Source organism: Urocitellus parryii, chromosome 5, assembly GCF_045843805.1.
Source record: "Urocitellus parryii isolate mUroPar1 chromosome 5, mUroPar1.hap1, whole genome shotgun sequence".
NCBI lineage: Eukaryota > Metazoa > Chordata > Mammalia > Rodentia > Sciuridae > Urocitellus > Urocitellus parryii.
The window spans coordinates 188575518-188595951 of NC_135535.1; the positions used below are offsets into that span (position 1 = coordinate 188575518).

Consider the following 20434-nt stretch of genomic DNA (forward strand, 5'->3'; position numbering starts at 1 on the left):
GTTACATTCCTGGTAATACCCCATCCCCTCCCAAAGTGAGGGAAGTCAAACTTGATGTGGCCTAAGGAAAACTGTTCTTAAATCCTCTTAGTGGAAGAAGTTCCTGTCCAGTGTTTCCAGTCTTGATAGAGCAAACAGCTATCCACTCAGAAGCTGAAGTAAAAATCTCCTTCCCCTCATCCTCAGACCCAGGACACTGAGTCCTTGAAGTTCTAGGTCCACAATGCACTATGTCCCAAAGTTCTTCCACCATCTCCAAAAATATGGATGCTTCCAAGAGTTACTCTCTTTCTCCCCCCAGCATTGCCACCCTAAAATCCATTCCTCAGATTATACTTGAATAAATCCAAGTCAGGTCTCATAACTCCTATGACTAAAGTGCTCCCATGGCTTCCCTCCCTCCTTAAATTATCATCCAGTCTTCTTCTGGCCTGCTCTATTGTAAGTCATTTGGCTTTGGCTTACCTGGGTCGAAATTTCTTACTATTCTTCCTTCTTTCCCTGCATTGCAGTCATACCATTTCCTTGAACTTAATTAATCCAGACTCATTCATAGAAGAAGGAACAAGAAGTATAAGAATTTTTTCCAAATCTCATGATGGCTGGCACCTTTGAATATGTCATATCTCAGCAAAATTATCAGCTTCTCAGAAATGTCTTCTGAGACCACCTAATCTCACCTGTGCCCTAGCACTCTCTAACACATTGCCGTATTTCCATGTCTCCTTATTATTAAACACCATTTGAAATGATCATGTTTTTGAATGTTTTATTATCACCCATCTTTCCCCAGCAGAATGCAAGTGCTCTGAATGCAGGAACTTTTGACTTTCCTCGTTGTGGAATTCAGTGTCTAGCACACAGTAAACAGTCGGTGAAGAGTTGTAACATGTTTCTGAATGTTCTTTTCAGAAGGGTCAAAAACCTCTCCAGTGCTGGGAATGTGTGGATATCCCTCTGATCCCAGTTGGATGAATTCTTCCTCTGTGTCCAAGTCAAAAGCTAGTGTTTTATTTGATTATAGCTCATCTCAGGTTAAGAGACAAAGCTAAGGGCTCAAGTGTGAGCCTATGAACATGGAAGGAGCTGAACAATGATTCAGTTGCATTGGGGCTTTTCTGAGCTGAATAACAAAGGTCAGTCCAGAGAAATAGATGATGTAAGGAACAAGGGATTTAACTGTCAATCCATGGGTGCAGAACAGCTGCCCCTGACCAATAGCCTTCCTCCTTCTGTCCTCACAGATTTGCACAAGAAGCTTGCTCTGTTTCCCACTTTCTACTAGGAAAATAACCGACAACTGCAAGCCAAGTGGGTGACTGACTTCTCCCTACCTGCTTTTGTTCTTTAGAAAGCTTGACTTTAGTGAGATTTACCAAATGGAAGGTACTAAACAGAATTTAAACTTCAGTAGCTGGGTCCCTTCTGTGGCAATTTTGATCCTCTGGGAAGAAAGACTATTTTCACAGTTAGAATAAATAATTTTAATTATTAACAACAATCAATTAAAACAGTCAAAGCAGTGTGTACTGTTGTTCAGTCAGAATTATGGCTTGTGACAGATTGATGTCAACTTGAATATTCAGCAACCGAATATTTCGGGCAACTTTTGTCTTTCTGCAAACTAGTTCCATTGAAGCACCCTGTCTCTGCCTCAGCCTATAGAGATGTATTCCATATTTATATCCTGTATCTCTCCAGACACAATAGATGCTCACCCATTGTTGGGAAGCCACAGAAGTGAGAAGGAACAAGAACTCTAGCATATACTTCCATTAGTAATTCTATTAACATTTATTGGTGTGGATAAAAATCCCAGTGCTGATCTTGGGATTTTTTTCTTAATCTCTGCATCTTTGTTTCCTAGGGTACAAAATAAAAATACATTATATGTAGCCCATTGGGTCCTAGGGAGAACTGAATGGATGAATGGATGGATGGATGAATATGCATCATGAATATAGATAAGGTATTCATCCAAGTGATGTCCATACAACACATAGTTGCTATTGGTGGTGCTGCTGCTGTTGTGAATCTTGGACCCCAGGGTTAAGTGGTCCCTGTTGTATCCTTAGCAACTGAGCTAGAGCTTATACATCCACTTAAACACAGTGTTCGGAGTAGTATTTTGGGGTGTTACCTATTTATTTTAATGCTGGTGGCATTGTTTCTAAGTCATTATTTAGAGATTACTGTCATAATCCATCTCTAAATGAAGTCGGGTGGGTGGGGAGGGCAGCTCTTACAAGGCATCCTGTGGTTCTCACCTTTGCATAGAAATTCCACCTGGATCCAAGGCCCTGTATCGTCAGGACCTTCACTGCTGGCTTTTAATGAGGAGAGATTAAGCATCTTGACCATAAGTTACTTGACCAAGCTGACATATCTGGGCTTCAAATGCAGGACTAGCTAAATCTCTTGTTTTTGCCTCTATTTCATCCATTTCTCAAGAAATCAAACAAGTCTTATTCTTTTTTATTTACTTTAGGTTTCAGAAGAAACAGGGTCTCCATGTTCAGCTACTCTAAAATTAAAATTCATCTCCAAGCAACCTAGGTTTACCACTGTTGATGAAAGTTCTTATTGGAATGTTTCATTAATTGTAAAACAATTTCAAATACAGTAGTTTTGATTTTAGTGATAGAATTTTAAGAGGTATATGGTCTCCAAGAAGCCTCTATCACTTATTTCTTTTTCTTTTTTGTTTATTTCATTTTTATGTATTTATTATTGTGTTATAGTTATGGGGTTCATTCTGACACAATCATAAAAGCGTGGAATATAATTTGTTCCTCTTCAGTCCCCCCAATTTCCCCTTTCTCTCCCCACTTCCCTACCCCTATGCCCCTTCCTCTACTGGTCTTTCTTCAATTTATTTAGAGTTTTTTCCTTTAATTAGTGCTTTGTAGATATATACATAAATGTGAAGTTCACTCTGGTATATCGATATCATACATGTACATAGAATAATTTGGTCAATTTCATTCTACCTCCTTTTCCTTTCCCTGGTCTCTCCCCCTCAATCACCTTGCTGTGATCCACTGATCTACCTTGAATTTTCATGGGATTCCACCTTTTCTATTCCCTTATTTTGTTCTAGCTTCTGCATGTGAGAAAACAGTCAACCCTTGACTTTCTGAGTCTGGCTTACTTCACTTAGCATAATGTTCTCCAGTTCTATCCTTTTAGCAACAAATGCCATAATTTCATTCTTCTTTATGACTGAGTAAAACTCCATTTGTGTTTGTGTGTGTTTGTGTATGTTTGTGTGTGTATGTGTGTATGTTTGTACACACATCTTCTTTATTCATTCATCCATTGATGGGCATGAGGGCTGGTTCCATAACTTGGCTATTGTAAATGGCACTGCTATAAATATTGATGTGCTCGTATCATATTGATTTTAGTTCTTTCGAATAAATACCAAGGAGTAGGAAAGCTGGGTAATATGGGGATTCCATTCCTGGTCTTTTTAGGAATCTCCATGCTGCTTTTGAAAGTGGTTGTACTAATTTTCAGTACCACCAATGATGCATGGGAGTGCCTTTTGACATACATCCTCATCAGCATTTTTTATTATTTGTGTTCTTGATGATTGCCATTCTGACAGGAATGAGATGAAAATGCAAATAAAAACTACATTGAGATTTCATCTCACTACATTTTTTAATTTGAGGTATAATTGATGATTATGATGATCATTAAGAGCATCAAGTCTTGGATGCTTGTTTACATTGCTTGAGATTGACATCATTCTTCTACCTTTTTAATATGAAGTATGATTGACCACAGACAAGTAAATATACATATACTATATATACATATAACAATTCTGGGTCTGTTACTCTTTCAAACAATTTAGTTACTCTAGTTCTGTGAAGAATGTCATTGATATTTTGATGGTGATTGCCTTCAATCTGTGAAACGCTTTTGGTACGTGGCTATTTTGATGTATTAATTCTGCCTATCCAAGAACATGGGATGTCTTCTCATCTTCTAAAATATTTGATTTCTTTCTTCAGTGTTTTATAGTTTTCATTATGAAGGTTTTCACCTTTTTGATTACATTTATTCTTAGGTTTTTTCTTTCTTTTTTGAAGTTATTATGAATGGGACAGTCTACCTGATTTCTTTCTCAGCACATCCATTATTGGAATATAGCAAAGTGATTGATTTATGAATGTTGATCTTGTATCCTGCTCCTTTGCTAAATTTGTTTATTAGCTCTAGAAGTATTCTGGTGAAGTTTTGGGAGTCTTCTATATATCAGATAATGTCATCAGCAAACAGCAATAATTTAAATAGACACTTCGCAAAAAAAAATGGCCAACAAATGTTGAAAAAATGTTCAACATCCTTCATAATCAGAGAATAGTAACAATATGTAATATGACTAAAAAGTATGCTTTCCACCATTTCTGTGTATGGGCGAATTAGTTTTTTGATTTCTGAAAGTTCTGGTTATTTACAGTGGTTTGGGGAAACACCGGGTCTGAATATTTGAAATTATCTTCTGTGTCTTTAAGTCAGTTTCAATTACCATAGCTCAGGTTTTGAAACTTAGTCTTTTCAACAAATACAGTTTGTCTCTTTGTGTTTGAGGTGATGCTAGAGATCAGTGCAAGGCAACTGTTTCATAGCTTTGTCTCCTTCTCAATGGTGCCCCCCACCAGGAAGTATGATTAGCCAAGGAATGTGAAGTGCCCAGCTTGGTTAGCAGAAGCAATTATGCACTTTCCATTTAGTTGTTTCCCTAAACCAAATCAGGACATCATCATTTGATTGGTCCAGGCACAGTGTAAGTCTCAGAGACAGCAGGAAGAGAATGTAACCTAGTTTAGTCGGGTTGAAGGCTGGGGAGAGCAGGTTGATTATCTTCACTGTGGTGGAAGAGTGGAGGAATACAACCTGGATTCACAAAGGGAAGGTAGTCTCTACCTGTGTCCCCCCTCTTCTTGAAGAGAGGAGCTTTATTTGTAGAGCATCATTGACTTCCACAACTTGCAGCCAGGCAGGTGTCAATAATAAGCGTGAACATGGCACCAATATGGATGTTTCAAAATAAGAGCCTCGTAACTCCCCCAGCCTTGAACTTACTCTAGAGAGCGGTTCTGCAGCAACCTCCATCATGTTGCTGGCGATGAGCCAGGACCAAATTCTCACTGAGAATTTGGGGTGTTAGAGACTAGCAGGTAGTTAGAAAGGGGAGCATAATAGATTCGCTCTGAAATAAGGGCTCCCTTGGAAGCAGCCCTCTGGGAGACCCAAATGTATTTGTTCAGTGAGAAACCAGATTAGACCCGTGGTTATGGTATATAGTCCTCTTCTTTCCTATTTACCCATCTGCTTACTTGACAAGAACTTTTGCTGAACACCTACTATGTACCAGGTGTTGTCCCAAGTCTTATGCATCCATTTTCTTTCTTAATCATTCTCAACCAACTCCTTGGAGGAGAGTTTGCTATTATGGGCATTTTATAATGGACATGAACAAACAGAGAGGTTAATTCACTCAAGATAATAATATGAGTCCAGACTCGGCAATAAAGGTGCCCACGTGGCGGGTGCAGAAGTTAAATCCTGCAGACGCCAACCGCCTTTGCAACCAGCGGGATCCCTGAGCGGCTTGGCCCACCCCGCCCGAACCGGCAGCGGGTGCAGAAGTTAAGTCCTGCAGACGCCAGCCACCTTTGCAACCCGCGGGATCCCGGAGCGGCTTGGCCCGCCCCGCCTGAACCGGCAGTCCTCCGCCATCCGGGCTCCCCCGGGAGGCCCAGCTCTCGCCCTGGGAGAAGCGGCCCCACCCGCCCAGGTCCCAACCACGCGACCGCAGCTACTCGGCGATAAAGGTGCCCCCGCAGCGGGTGCAGGAGTTAAGTCCTGCTGATACCAGCCGCGTTTGCAAGCCGCCGGCACCCAGTGCGGCTTGGCCCGCCCCGCCTGAACCGGCAGTCGGCCTCCACCATCCGGGCTCCCCCGGGAGGCCTAGCTCTCGCTCCGGGAGCAGCCCCCTGCAAGCTAGGCGAACCTTCGACCCATCGGGAGGTTAGGCCCAGCAACCTGCGGAGTGATAGAGGTGCCCCTCGTGCCTGCTGGGTAGGCGGACCTTTGACCGACCAGCAGAGCAGACCTAGGGCCTGCCAGTGTGGTAGACGGATCACACCAATTGGAGGAGGATCACAGCCACTACATGCCCTGCAAGGGTGATTATTCAACTATACAAGAGCAATATAAATAAATAGAGGGAAAATTTCAAAACACAACAGTTTCACCAAGCAGAAAGAAACGCCAGCAGTATGAAAAGACAAGGAAAGAAAGGACTACAGGCAATGCAGGTCAACTCAACTTTAGAAGAGGTAATAGGTGCAACAGATGGAATGTCAGATAGAGAGATCAGGATATACATGCTTCAGATGATCTGGAGTCTCAAGGAAGACATGAGACAGCAAAATCAGATAATGAAAGATCACATTGACAAACAAATCCAGGAAGTAAAAGATCAATTTCACAGGGAGATAGAGGAAATAAAAAACAAACAAATAGAAATACTAGAAATGCAGGAAAAAATAAACCAACTTAAAAACTCAATTGAGAATACTACCAGCAGAGTAGATCACTTAGAAGAGAGAACATCAGACAATGAAGACAAAGTATTTCAACTGGAAAAGAACATAGACAGCTCAGCAAGTCTGCTAAGAAACCATGAACAGAACATCCAAGAAATATGGGACAATATCAAAAGACCAAATTTAAGAGTCATTGGGATACAGGAAGGCACAGAGCTCCAAACCAGAGGAATACACAGCCTATTCAATGAAATAATACGAGAAAACTTCCCAGACTTGAAGAATGAGACAGAATCCCAAATCCTAGAAGCCTACAGGACGCCAAATGTACAAAACCATAAGAGATCCACACCTAGACACATTATAGTGAAGATGTCCAACATACAGAATAAGGAAAGAATTTTAAAAGCTACAAGGGAAAGGAAGCAGATTACATTTAGGGGTAAACCAATCAGGATAACAGCTGATCTCTCAACACAGACTCTGAAAGCTAGAAGATCCTGGAATAACATATTTCAAACACTGAAAGAAAATGGGTTCCAACCAAGAATCGTGTATCCGGCAAAATTAAGCTTCAGGTTAGAAGATGAAATTAAAACCTTCCATGATAAACAAAAGTTAAAAGAATTCGCAGCTAGAAAACCATCTCTTCAAAAAATCCTTGGCAAAACATTGCAGGAAGAGGAAATGGAAAATAACATTGAAAACCAACAATGGGAGGTAGGACAGTAAAGGGGGGAAAGTAGTCAAAGAGGATAACAAATCAGGTTTAGTAACATCAACAAACAAATATGGATAGAAGTACAAACCATATCTCAATAATAACCCTAAATGTCAATGGCTTAAACTCACCAATTAAGAGACACAGGCTAGTAGAATGGATCACAAAACAAGACCCAACAATATGCTGTCTACAGGAGACGCATCTGATAGAAAAAGATATCCATAGACTGAAGGTGAAAGGTTGGGAAAAATCATACCACTCATATGGACAGCGGAAACAAGCAGGCGTGTCCATACTCATATCTAATAAAATAGATTTCAAGCCAAAGCTAATCAAAAGGGATAAAGAAGGACACTTCATACTGCTCAAGGGAACCATAAACCAACAAGACATAACAATCATAAATATATATGCCCCAAATAATGGTGCAGCGGTGTTCATCAAGCAAACTCTTCTCAAGTTCAAGAGTCTGATAGACCACCATACAATCATCATGGGAGACTTCAACACACCTCTCTCACCACTGGACAGATCTTCCAAACAAAAGTTAAACAAGGAAACTATAGAACTCAACAACACAATTAATAACCTAGACTTAATTGACATATATAGACTTTACCACCCAACATCAAGTAGTTACACTTTTTTTTCAGCAGCACATGGAACCTTCTCAAAAATAGACCATATATTATGTCACAGGGCAACTCTTAGACAATATAAAGGGGTAGAGATAATACCATGCATCTTATCTGATCATAATGGAATGAAACTGAAAATCAATGATAAAAGAAGAAAGGAAAAATCAAGCATCACTTGGAGAATGAACAACAGGTTGCTGAGTGACATATGGGTTATTGAAGACATCAAGGAGGAAATTAAAAAATTCCTAGAGTTAAATGAAAACACGGACACAACATATCGGAATCTATGGGACACATTGAAAGCAGTCCTAAGAGGAAAATTCATTGCTTGGAGTTCATTCCTCAAAAAAAGAAAAAACCAACAAATAAATGATCTCATACTTCATCTCAAAATCCTAGAAAAAGAGGAGCAAAACAACAGCAAAAGAAGTAGAAGGCAAGAAATAATCAAAATCAGAGCTGAAATTAATGAAATTGAAACAAAAGAAACAATTGAAAAAATTGACAAAACTAAAAGCTGGTTCTTTGAAAAAATAAATAAAATTGACAGACCCTTAGCCATGCTAACGAAGAGAAGAAGAGAGAGAACCCAGATTACTAGCATACGGGATGAAAAAGGCAATATCACAACAGACACTTCAGAAATACAGAAGATAATCAGAGACTATTTTGAAGCCTTATACTCCAATAAAATAGAAGATAGTGAAGGCATAGATAAATTCCTTAAGTCTTACGATCTGCCCAGATTGAACCAGGAGGATATAGACAACCTAAACAGACCAATAACAATAGAAGAAATAGAAGAAACCATCAAAAGACTACCAACTAAGAAAAGCCCAGGACCGGATGGGTATACAGCAGAGTTTTACAAAACCTTTAAAGAGGAACTAACACCAATACTTTTCAAGCTATTTCAGGAAATAGAAAAAGAGGGAGAACTTCCAAATTCATTCTACGAGGCCAACATCACCCTGATTCCGAAACCAGACAAAGACACTTCAAAGAAAGAAAACTACAGACCAATATCTCTAATGAACCTTGACGCAAAAATTCTCAATAAAATTCTGGCGAACCGGATTCAAATACATATCAAAAAAATTATACACCATGATCAAGTAGGATTCATCCATGGGATGCAAGGCTGGTTCAATATACGGAAATCAATAAATGTTATCCACCACATCAATAGACTAAAAAATAAGAACCATATGATAGTCTCGATAGACGCAGAAAAAGCATTCGACAAAGTACAGCATCCCTTTATGTTCAAAACTCTAGAAAAATTAGGGATAACAGGATCATACCTCAACATTGTAAAAGCAATATATGATAAGCCACAGGCCAGCATCATTCTGAATGGAGAAAAATTGAAGGCATTCCCTCTAAGATCTGGTACAAGACAGGGATGCCCTCTCTCACCACTTCTGTTCAACATAGTCCTCGAAACACTGGCAAGAGCAATTAGACAGACGAAAGAAATTAAAGGGATAAAAATTGGAAAAGAAGAACTTAAATTATCACTATTTGCAGATGATATGATTCTATACCTAGCAGACCCAAAAGGGTCTACAGAGAAGCTATTAGAGCTAATAAATGAATTCAGCAAAGTGGCAGGATATAAGATCAACACGCATAAATCAAAGGCATTCCTGTATATCAGCGACAAATCCTCTGAAACGGAAATGAGGACAACTACTCCATTCACAATATCCCCCAAAAAAATAAAATACTTGGGAATCAACCTAACAAAATAGGTGAAAGATTTATACAATGAAAATTACAAAACCCTAAAGAAAGACATAGAAGAAGACCTTAGAAGATGGAAAAATATACCCTGCTCATGGATAGGCAGATCCAACATCATCAAAATGGCGATATTACCAAAAGTTCTCTATAAGTTCAATGCAATGCCAATCAAAATCCCAGCTGCATTTCTTGTAGAAATAGATAAAAGAATCATGAAATTCATATGGAATAATAAAAGACCCAGAATAGCAAAAACAATACTAAGCAGGAAGTGTGAATCAGGCGGTATAGCGATACCAGACTTCAAACTATACTACAGAGCAATAGTAACAAAAACAGCATGGTACTGGTACGAAAACAGGCGGGTGGACCAATGGTACAGAATAGAGGACACAGTAACCAATCCACAAAACTACAACTATCTTATATTTGATAAAGGGGCTAAAAGCATGCAATGGAGGAAGGATAGCATCTTCAACAAATGGTGCTGGGAAAACTGGAAATCCATTTGCACCAAAATGAATCTGAATCCCTATCTCTCGCCGTGCACAAAAGTTAACTCAAAATGGATCAAGGAGCTTGATATTAAATCAGAGACACGGCATCTGATAGAAGAAAAAGTTGGTTATGATCTACATGCTGTGGGATCGGGCTCCAAATTCCTCAATAGGACACCCATAGCGCTAGAGTTAACAACAAGAATCAACAAATGGGACTTACTCAAACTAAAAAGTTTTTTCTCAGCAAAAGAAACAATAAGAGAGATAAACAGGGAGCCTACATCCTGGGAACAAATCTTTACTCCACACACTTCAGATAGAGCCCTAATAACCAGAATATACAAAGAACTCAAAAAATTAGACAATAAGATAACAAATAACCCAATCAATAAATGGGCCAAGGACCTGAACAGACACTTCTCAGAGGAGGACATACAATCAATCAACAAGTACATGAAACAATGCTCACCATCGCTAGCAGTCAGAGAAATGCAAATCAAAACTACCCTAAGATACCATCTCACTCCAGTAAGATTGGCAGCCATTAGGAAGTCAAACAACAATAAGTGCTGGAGAGGATGTGGGGAAAAGGGCACTCTTGTTCATTGCTGGTGGGACTGCAAATTGGTGCAGCCAATTTGGAAAGCAGTATGGAGATTTCTTGGAAAGCTGGGAATGGAACCACCATTTGACCCAGCTATTCCCCTTCTCGGTCTATTCCCTAAAGACCTAATAAGAGCATGCTACAGGGACACTGCTACATCGATGTTCATAGCAGCACAATTCACGATAGCAAGATTGTGGAATCAGCCTAGATGCCCTTCAATAGATGAATGGATTAAAAAAATGTGGCATTTATACACAATGGAGTATTACTCTGCATTTAAAAATGACAAAATCATAGAATTTGGAGGGAAATGGATGGCATTAGAGCAGATTATGCTAAGTGAAGCTAGTCAATCTTTAAAAAACAAATACCAAATGACTCCTCTGATATAAGGGGAGGAAACAAGGACAGGGTAGGGACGAAGAGCTTGAGACGAAGATTTTCATTAACAGGGTTGAGAGGTGGGAGGGAAAGGAAACGAGAAGGGGAATCGCATGGAAATGGAAGGCGATCCTCAGGGTTATACAAAATGACATATAAGAGGAAAGGAGGGGTAAGACAAGATAATTCAAATGGAAGAAGTGATTTACAGTAGAAGGGGTAGAGAGAGAAAAGGGGAGGGGAGGGGAGGGGAGGGGAGGGGGGATAGTAGAGAACAGGACAGACAGCAGAATACATCAGACACTAGAAAGGCAATATGTCAATCAATGGAAGGGTAACTGATGTGATACAGCAATCTGTATACGGGATAAAATTGGGAGTTCATAACTCATTTGAATCAAACTGTGAAATATGATGTATGAGGAACTATGTAATGTTTTGAACGACCAACAATAAAAAAATATATATATATATACACAAATAAAATAAATGGGCGAGTTCAAAAAAAAAATAAATAAATAAATAAATAAATGAATGACTTGTATGTCAGTTATTTCTCACTAATATCTTGCATGTATTTATTTTCTTTATTACATTTTTTTTCAAAATTAATTGTAGTAACATAAAAAGGACACAATTCCAAAGAGTAAGAATGGGGAGGCAAATGGAAGGCTCAAATATTTTTGGTGATAAAGGGGCACAAGGGCTTTTAAAAACTGTCTTGTTCTAGCTTATAAAGTCTAATATACACTTAACATGCAATGCCTAATTCTTGGTATTTATCCAAAGATAGAAAAAACATATCCACAGAAAGATATGTATGAAATGTTCATCACAGTTTTATATGTAATAGTCTGAACACTGAAATCACCTGAATTCCCTTAGGCAAATGAATGGAATAAAATTATGGTATGTGGCATGTAAACTATATGTGACAACACAGATAAATCTCAAAGACATTATGAATGAGAAAGCCTCATCCCCAAAACACATCTTGTGTGGTTTCATACACAGTGTATACAACCTTGTCTATATTATAGAAATCACACTGGTGTTCTCCTGGAGGTAGCTCTCTCTGAGAATAGAGAAGACTATAAAGGGAGCACAAAGGAATGTGCTCACCAGACAGGGAGGTTTACAAAAAAAAAAATAATATGAGTCCAGATCCTGAATCTTAGTATGTTGTGGTGGCTACTTTTCATATCTAGTATGGGGCCAAATCCTTGGAGCAAAGTTGCCCAGTGTTGATGTCAAAGACAGAGGGGAAGAGACTTTGGTGGGCCACATAAATTCAGGTGGGTCTAAAATTATTCAACCTTCAGTATTACGCATATGAAGCACAAGCAAGAATGATTTTTCTATAGTGGACAAGCCAAAGTATAAATAAGACAATAAACAATGCATAAACAAGAGTTATTATACTAAAAGAAGGCATAACAGAGAATAATAAAGCATATCATTGAGAGCTAAATTTTATGGGCCAGAACGACAGTGCCCATTATAGTAGCCACTAGTCACGTGATGATTCACATTAAAATGAAATAAAATTTAAAAATAAATTCCTTTGTTGTATTGGTTAGTGGATACCATATTGAACAGCATAGCTATAAAACATTTCCATTTTTGTAGCAAGTTCTATTGTACAGCAATGGTTCTTTTTTTATTTATTTTTATTTTTAATTTTAATTTGTTACATATGACAACAGGATGCATTACAATTCATATTACACATATAGAGCACAATTTTTCAAATCTTTGGTTGTACACAAAGTAGAGTTCTTCGTGTCTTCATACATGTACTTAGGGTAATGATGACCATCACATTTCATCATCTTTCCTACCCCTGTGAACATTCCCTTCCCCTCCCTCCCCTTTTCCCCTTTGCCCTAGCTAGAGTTCATTTAATCCTCCCATCCCCCCCCCACCCCTCACAGCATATTATGGATCAGCATCCTTAAATCAGAGAAATCATTCAACATTTGTTTTGGGGAGACTGGCTAATTTCACATAGTATTTTATTCTCCAGCTCCATCCATTTACCTGCAAATGCCTTGATTTTATTCTTTTAATGCTGAGTAATATTCCATTGTGTGTGTATATATATATATATATATATATATATATATCACATTTTCTTTTCCATTCATCTACTGAAGGGCATCTAGATTGGTTACACCATTTAATTATTGTGAATTGTGCTGGTATAAAGCAAAATTTTTCTCATCTATATTGATGTGGCTGTATCCCTGTAGTACGCTGTTTTTAAGTCCTTTGGATATAGACCAAGGAGAGGGAAAGCTGGGTCAAATGATGGTTCCATTCCCATATTTCCAAGGAATCTCTATGTTGCTTTGCATATTGGCTGCACCACTTTGCAGTCCCACCAGCAATGTGTGAGTGTGCCTTTTTCCCCACATCCTCGCCCACACTTATTGTCGTTTGTATTCTTAATAGCTCCCATTCTGACTGGAGTGCAATAAAATCTTAGAGTAGTTTTGATTTGCATTTCTCTAATTGATAGAGATAGCAATATTTTTTCATATATTTGTTGATTAATTGTATATCCTCTTCTGAGAAGTGTCTGTTCAGTTCCTTGACCCATTTATTGCTTGGGTTATTTTTATTTATTTATTTTTTTGGTGTTAAGATTTTTGAGTTCTTTATATATTCTAGAGATTAGTGCTGTATCTGACATGTATGTGGTAAGAATTTGTTACCAATTAGTATGCTCTCTATTTACCTCACTGATTGTTTCTTGTGCTGAGAAGAAGCTTTTTCAGTTTGAATCCATCCCATTTATTTATTCTTGATATTCTTGCACTATAGGAATCTTATTAAGGAAGTTGAAGCTTAATCTGACATGATGGAGATTTGGGCCTTCTTTTTCTTTTAATAGACGTGGTGTCTCTGGTTGAATTCCTAGGTCCTTGATCCACTTTGAGGATAACAGGAACATATCTCAACATGGCAAAAGCTATCTATGCTAAGCCCTAGGCCAACATCATTCTAAATGGAGAAACAAATTGAAAGCATTCCCTCTAAAAACTGGAACAAGATGGGGATGCCCTCTTTCACCACTTCTGTTTAACATAGTTCCTAAAACAGGGGCCAGAGCAATTAGACAGATGAAAGAAATTAAAGGGATACAGATAAGAAAAGAAGAACTCAAATTAGCACTATTTGCTGACGTAGATTCTATACCTAGAAGACCCCAAAAATTCCACCAGAAAACTTCTAGCACTAGTGAATGAATTCAACAAAGTAGTAGGTTACAAAATCAACACCCATAAAGCAAAGGCATTTCTATATATTAGTGACAAATCCTCCAAAAGGGAAATGAGGAAAATTGCCCCATTTAAAATAGCATAAAAATGTACTTGAGAATCAACTTAATGAAAGAGTTGAAAGACCTCTGCAATGAAAACTACAGAATGCTAAATAAAGAAGTCAAAGAAGACCTTAGAAGATGGAAAGATCTCCCTTGTTCTTGGAAAGGCAGAATTAATATTGTCAAAATGACCGTACTACCAAAAGCACTATACAGATTTAATGCAATTCCAATCAAAATCCCAGTGGAATTCCTCACAGAAATAGAAAAAGCAATCATGAAATTCATCTGAAAAAAATAAGAGACCCAGAATAGCCAAAGCAATCCTTAGCAAGAAGAGTGAAGCAGGTGGCATCAGTATACAACCTTAAACTATACTACAGAGCAATAGCTACAAAAACAGCATGGTATTGGCAGCAAAATAGACTGGTAGACCAATGGCACAGAACAGAAGACACAGAGACTAACCCACATAATTACAGTCATCTTATATTTGACAAAGGTGCCAAAAGCGTACTTTGGAGAAAAGATAGCACTGGTTCTGACTACACTTGCTAGGGATGTTGGAAGAGACCATGGAAGGCTGACATAAGCCAGGAAAGCTCTCTGCAAGAGGCAGAGGTGGAGCTGTAAGCACTTGCAGTTGAAGAACGAGCTAAATAAAAATAACCAGACTTTCAAAGAAGGGAATAAGGAACTGACAGAGCAGAGAGAGGATAAGGTTGTTGGTGAGCAGAGGGATAAGGCAGATGGATAGAGTGGGATTTGATCAGGAGAGATGTTTGAGGAATGATTTGTTGAGTCTTGCAAATAATTTCTGCTTTGGCTTGGATATAATTGTCTATCTTTCTCTATGGCCATACTTAAGCATCTGCCTCAGCTAAATGATCGCAACATTAATTAATACTTTGTTTTGATGGTGGTGGTTTTCTGTGTCTGTTTTGTGGGTGCTTGCTCTGTGCCTGGTAAGAATTGCCAGATCCCAAATCCTCATTATTACACTAATAACTAAAATGGGATAGATGTACTGGTAGGACATTAGCCCTTGAATCTCAACTGCTAGATGAGGGTACAGAGGACGGAGGGGAGGGGTCCAGGAGGAAATGACAGCGCTTCAACATGGTCTGGGGCTTGGACAATGCTTGGAGCTTGTGTAGAAGAGACCATGCCTATTTGACTGGTTCTAAGAGTTTCACAACATCATTCTTGGGGACCAGGGACGCTGCCTGATGATTAAAGGGGTGTCACCTAGGATCATTCTAATGTTAAACAGGGATCAAGAGTCTTGATTATCAGCTCTATCTGCCATGCCCAGTTATGTACAATCTCTGGCATTTTTTTGGTTCTTTAAAGTTTTCCTTTCCAATCCACCAACTGAGGGGATGGGGCCTACCTGGGCATCCCTCCCTGTTCTGATAGGCAGAGGCTTTTGGATTTCTGAACCATGCTGGCTGGTCCTCTTTCAGAATCGAAGGCTTTTCCTTGGATGGGGTTTGGAAGACATATATGTTTCTGGAAATGAAGAAATTTTTTCCTAAACTCAGAGATGTTCGAACCCTTTTATAATCAAGAAGGACACATACGTGACTTATTTCTTGAAGGAAACTGCTTGTGTGTTTGCAGAATCTGCGGCAGCACACTTCCCTGAGGCAAATCCAACTTTGTGGTGCATTCTGTCCAAACCTCACAATTTAACAGAACACCTTTCCCCAGGAAGCTGGAGCAGCTGCTGGGGCTGCTTGTTTGTCTAAATCCTGCAGACTCCTGCGCGGGGAGGGAGGTTGGACAGTATGGGAGATTTTAATATACATTTAGCAGAAATTAATGAAGAAGTCCACAGCTTGGGGGCAGCCAGTTTCTGCTAAAGTTGTTAAATATTAATGAGGTGCTCTTGCTCTTTGGGGCAAAGCAGCAAGCCTGATGCACCTTTTTTTAATTACTGCATCACTAACAGGTATCAGAGCTGAACAGAACTGCCAGAGATGGTTACATTTAGCAAAGAGTATTAAAACATTTCTCTCCTTCCCAGAGCTGCTTAAGAGAGCAACCTTCCTTTACAGATTACCAATATTTCCCAGGGTTAGCTGGACATGCCAACAGCTTCACCTTAAAAAGCAGTTGCAGAATTTTCTAGAAGTAGTACAGCCATACTACAACCCGGTGTAGTCATAGATAAATAATGCTTAGAATCAGATATTCAGTGGTGTGCTGTTAAATATTTAACTTCCAGCTCTCTGGGAACTAACAAATACTGATTGTTGTATATATTGCCACCACGGCAGGTTGAAAGCCACCAACATGACATCAGTGAATGTAGAATAGGAAGATAGAGGTGGTGGATCTCTATTGTAGATAATTACTACCATACTTACAAATAGATACAAATGACTTTAAGGACATTGACAAACCAGGCATAGTGGATCAGGCCGATAATTCTAGTCATTCAGGAGGCTGATGCAGAAGGATCGCAAGTTTGAGGCCAGCCTGAACAACTGAGCAACACCCTAAGTAACTTAGTGAGACCCTGTATCACATAAAATAAAAAGAACTGGGGGCAGATAGCTCAGTGGTATAGCAACATGGGTCTAGCCCCTACTGCCCAAATAAAAAATCACATTAAATATGATACTATAGAGTTTCCTAGCAGTATATATCATAGATAGTGATATTGTAGATAGTAGCAATAGAATGAAGTGAAGCAATTAATAAATTGTGTGTTGGGTTATGTATAATAGTCGGTCAGGATGCTTAGCAAAGGATTTACTTGTCAGAGATGTTCCTTTCTCCTTCCTTCCAGTTTCAGTCAAAGCTGATGTTGAGTTCTACCTTTCCATGCAGAGATCTTCTACTCACATTCACTCCACAGTTACCTCCTGAGCACTCGGGTACTCTCTGTGGTTAATACCAGCATATCCATGTGGACTCACAATCTTCCTGCAGAAATAGATGCAACTCAATCGTGTAATTTATAAGGTGGTTGGCATATTCATTCACATACTGTGCATTTATTCAATACCTGAAGTTTCTAGGTACTGCTGGTTGTTGACTCTCAAATTGGTGGAAAACAATGACAAAGATCTTTGCTCTTTTGTAGTTTCCATTTCAGTTTCCAAAGATTTTTGCCTAGGGAAGTAGAGACAGACTCATACAGCCTAGATATTAAAGAAGAAGTAGGAAACCACGAAACACAGGCAAAGGGTAGAGTGCTTCAAGCAAAAGCATAAACACAAAGATAAAGAGGGCCAGAAGTGTCCAGTTATGGGTTTGGGGGAAGAAGATGGGTAAGAACATGGGATGAAGTGGGCAGATAGTGTACGGGATCTCATTAGTCAGTCATCACTTCTGAATTGTATGAGTTCGTGCTTGGCTTTTTGCTGTTAATTCACTCTTTCACTGGGTTTGGGGTATGTTGTGTCTCTCTCCCCAGAGGACTGAAAATCAATTGAGGACAGGGCTTGTTACATTTATTCTAAAGGTCAGGGCATACATTGGGTGATAAGTAAGTGTGGAATTACGTTGGTGTTCCTCTCTCCTCTCCATAGATATACACAGATCATTTGCCTGTGTTTTCATTAAAATTTAACAAATTTGGCTCAAAGAATAGAAGAGCAGCAGAAGAAAGCAGGGACAGTGCAGAGATAGCGTCTTTCCTTGCTCTTCTATGTTTTCTTAACACTCAGTGGATCAATATTCAAATGCCCAGATTGTGCTGCCCAGTCTGTGGGCTTCAGGACACCCTTGGATGCTGCACTTGGAAGCATAAATTCTGCTGCCAAGAGGAGCCACCCTCGGTGACCTCTGGCTCATTACGAGAGCAATGATCACGTTTACCTACTTCATTGCTCTCCTTTTACTTCGACATGTACACACCTGGGAACCTTATGAAACACCAAGAAGCAGGGAGATAGCCTTTGGCCTTCCCCTCCTGCAATGGTCTTTTACTTCCTCATTTTGCACATGGGAGAAAGGAAGGAAATCATACCTGACTTTCTTCACTTTATTCTTACTGAAATTTTATAGTAACGTGGAAAGAACTACACTTATATTTTTAGGCAAATATGAAAGCCTTGAAATATTGAATCAGGAAAATTTAAATGGCTGTGTGTATATATATGTGAATGCACATGTAGAATTTGAGAAAGACTGAATTTTCAGGAAAAATGAAAATCAATGAAATCTATTTTAGAACGGCATATATTAAATCACGGCATAAAACTTGATCTTTAATGTCATCTTGGTTGTCATCTACCTATCTGATTCATTCTACTGTGACCCAAATATACTTTTAAATTTAAATAGCCTCAGCATCTTAGCAAGGCCCTAAGCAACTTAGTGAGACCCTGTCTCAAAATTTAAAAGAAAAAAAAAGGCCGGGGGGATAAGCATGTGGCTCAGTGGTTAAGTGTCCCTGGGTTCAATCTCTGGATCCAAATATATATATATATATATATAGCATCCTCCACCCATCTCCAAACCAGTGTACCTGTCACATCATTTGAATCCATACCTTTTCTAACCTAGAATTTCCATTGGATTATCCACTATTTTTCCCCCTCTTGACCAACTCCAAAGGACTCAGAATTATTTCTGCATCTAAAAATCCATTTGAAAGTATGAATGTCTGCCTTCGCTGGAAATACTTAAAACCACGTGTTGTGACTTTTTAGATAGCAATAGGACATGTGTATGTTTTTATGGGTCTTTGGTGTTGTCACATTTATACATGCACATCATTCTGTAATATTCATTCTCCCCACAGTGACTATGGCTATGAGAGACATGGGGAGAGCCAGTGTGTCCCAGCTTTCTGGTACAATCCAGCATCCCCATCAAAGGACTGCAGTCTTGGCCAGAGCTACCTGAACAGCACTGGGTAAGTCAAACACCTGAAGACTGGACTTCATTGTTTTCCCCTTACTTTGATGGTGGCATCAAAGGGAATGCCTGGCTGTTGGAGAAGAGAGAATATAGAGCTATTTATTTATTTATTTTTTGGTTGTTGTTGTTTTTAGCCAAGTAGTTAAGGGAAACAAAAGAGTGATTTAGATAAGAGTGCTTCTTTTTGGAAGCCTCAGAAGAGATTTGTGATCACCCACACTTTAGTACTGGCTACCATTTCCCTCTGGCAGACCCTCCTTGTTATTTGGTCAAAACATCTCTTCTGGAAACGGATGCTGCCTTGTACCTTGGGCCTCCAATAAAGTAAATTGGTACAGGCGATGTGCAGCTATTACAGTGCTCTCTGGGGAGAGGGGAAATGGATGTTCTCATACATCAATGCTGAAAACTTCAAATGAGAATTCCTAAGCCTCATCCTAGGAGCTCCTGGGATAAGAAGGTCATGTTCCACTCTTGGTAATTCTCCAATTAGATGTGTGTTTCTCTCTTTGCTCACTTATTAGTTATCTCTCAGATGCTTGAAAACAATTTCCTTGGAGATTTGTTGTCTGGCCTTTTTTTTTTTTTTTTTTTTTTGCTGCCTCTATGATGCAGAAGAGATTTTGTCAAGTGCATGGATGCACTGATAGCACTTCTCACATTCCAGTGTGGCTACATAGCATCTGATAATCTTGATTAAATGCAACTTGATTTGAGAGATCCGGGGTAAGGTAGAGACCCTTCATTTTTAAGTGTATCCTGCCTGATGTGAATGATGTTGGTCTCCAGAAGACGCTATGAGTGTCAAAAGTCTAAGGTGTCCTCTCAATTATCACCTCTTCTAAAGATTTGAGAGGACTATTTCTGGATTCCAGTCTGGGATTTTAGAGTCTTTGATGTTAGGCTATTATAAGAGCCTGGATTAGGGATTTAAGCCACTGAAACTGCAAATCCAACAGCTTGCATTTAAGGAGATGTGGTGTCAGAGAACAAAACTCTAGGAAGTTTAAGGAAGGGGACTATATAGTTACAAAGAATCAGCTGGACCATCCAACTGACAACC

The 20434-nt window shown here is 39.1% G+C and overlaps 1 protein-coding gene across 1 annotated transcript in view; it reads left to right on the plus strand.

Moving 5' to 3' along the window:
* Sorcs3 (sortilin related VPS10 domain containing receptor 3) overlaps positions 1–20434 on the plus strand; it is a 616840-nt gene that overhangs the window by 557751 nt on the left and 38655 nt on the right. Inside the window, exon 17 of the mRNA XM_026401144.2 lies at positions 19253–19366. Within this exon, the coding sequence (XP_026256929.2) occupies positions 19253–19366 (114 nt within the window). The remainder of the gene's footprint in view (positions 1–19252; positions 19367–20434) is intronic.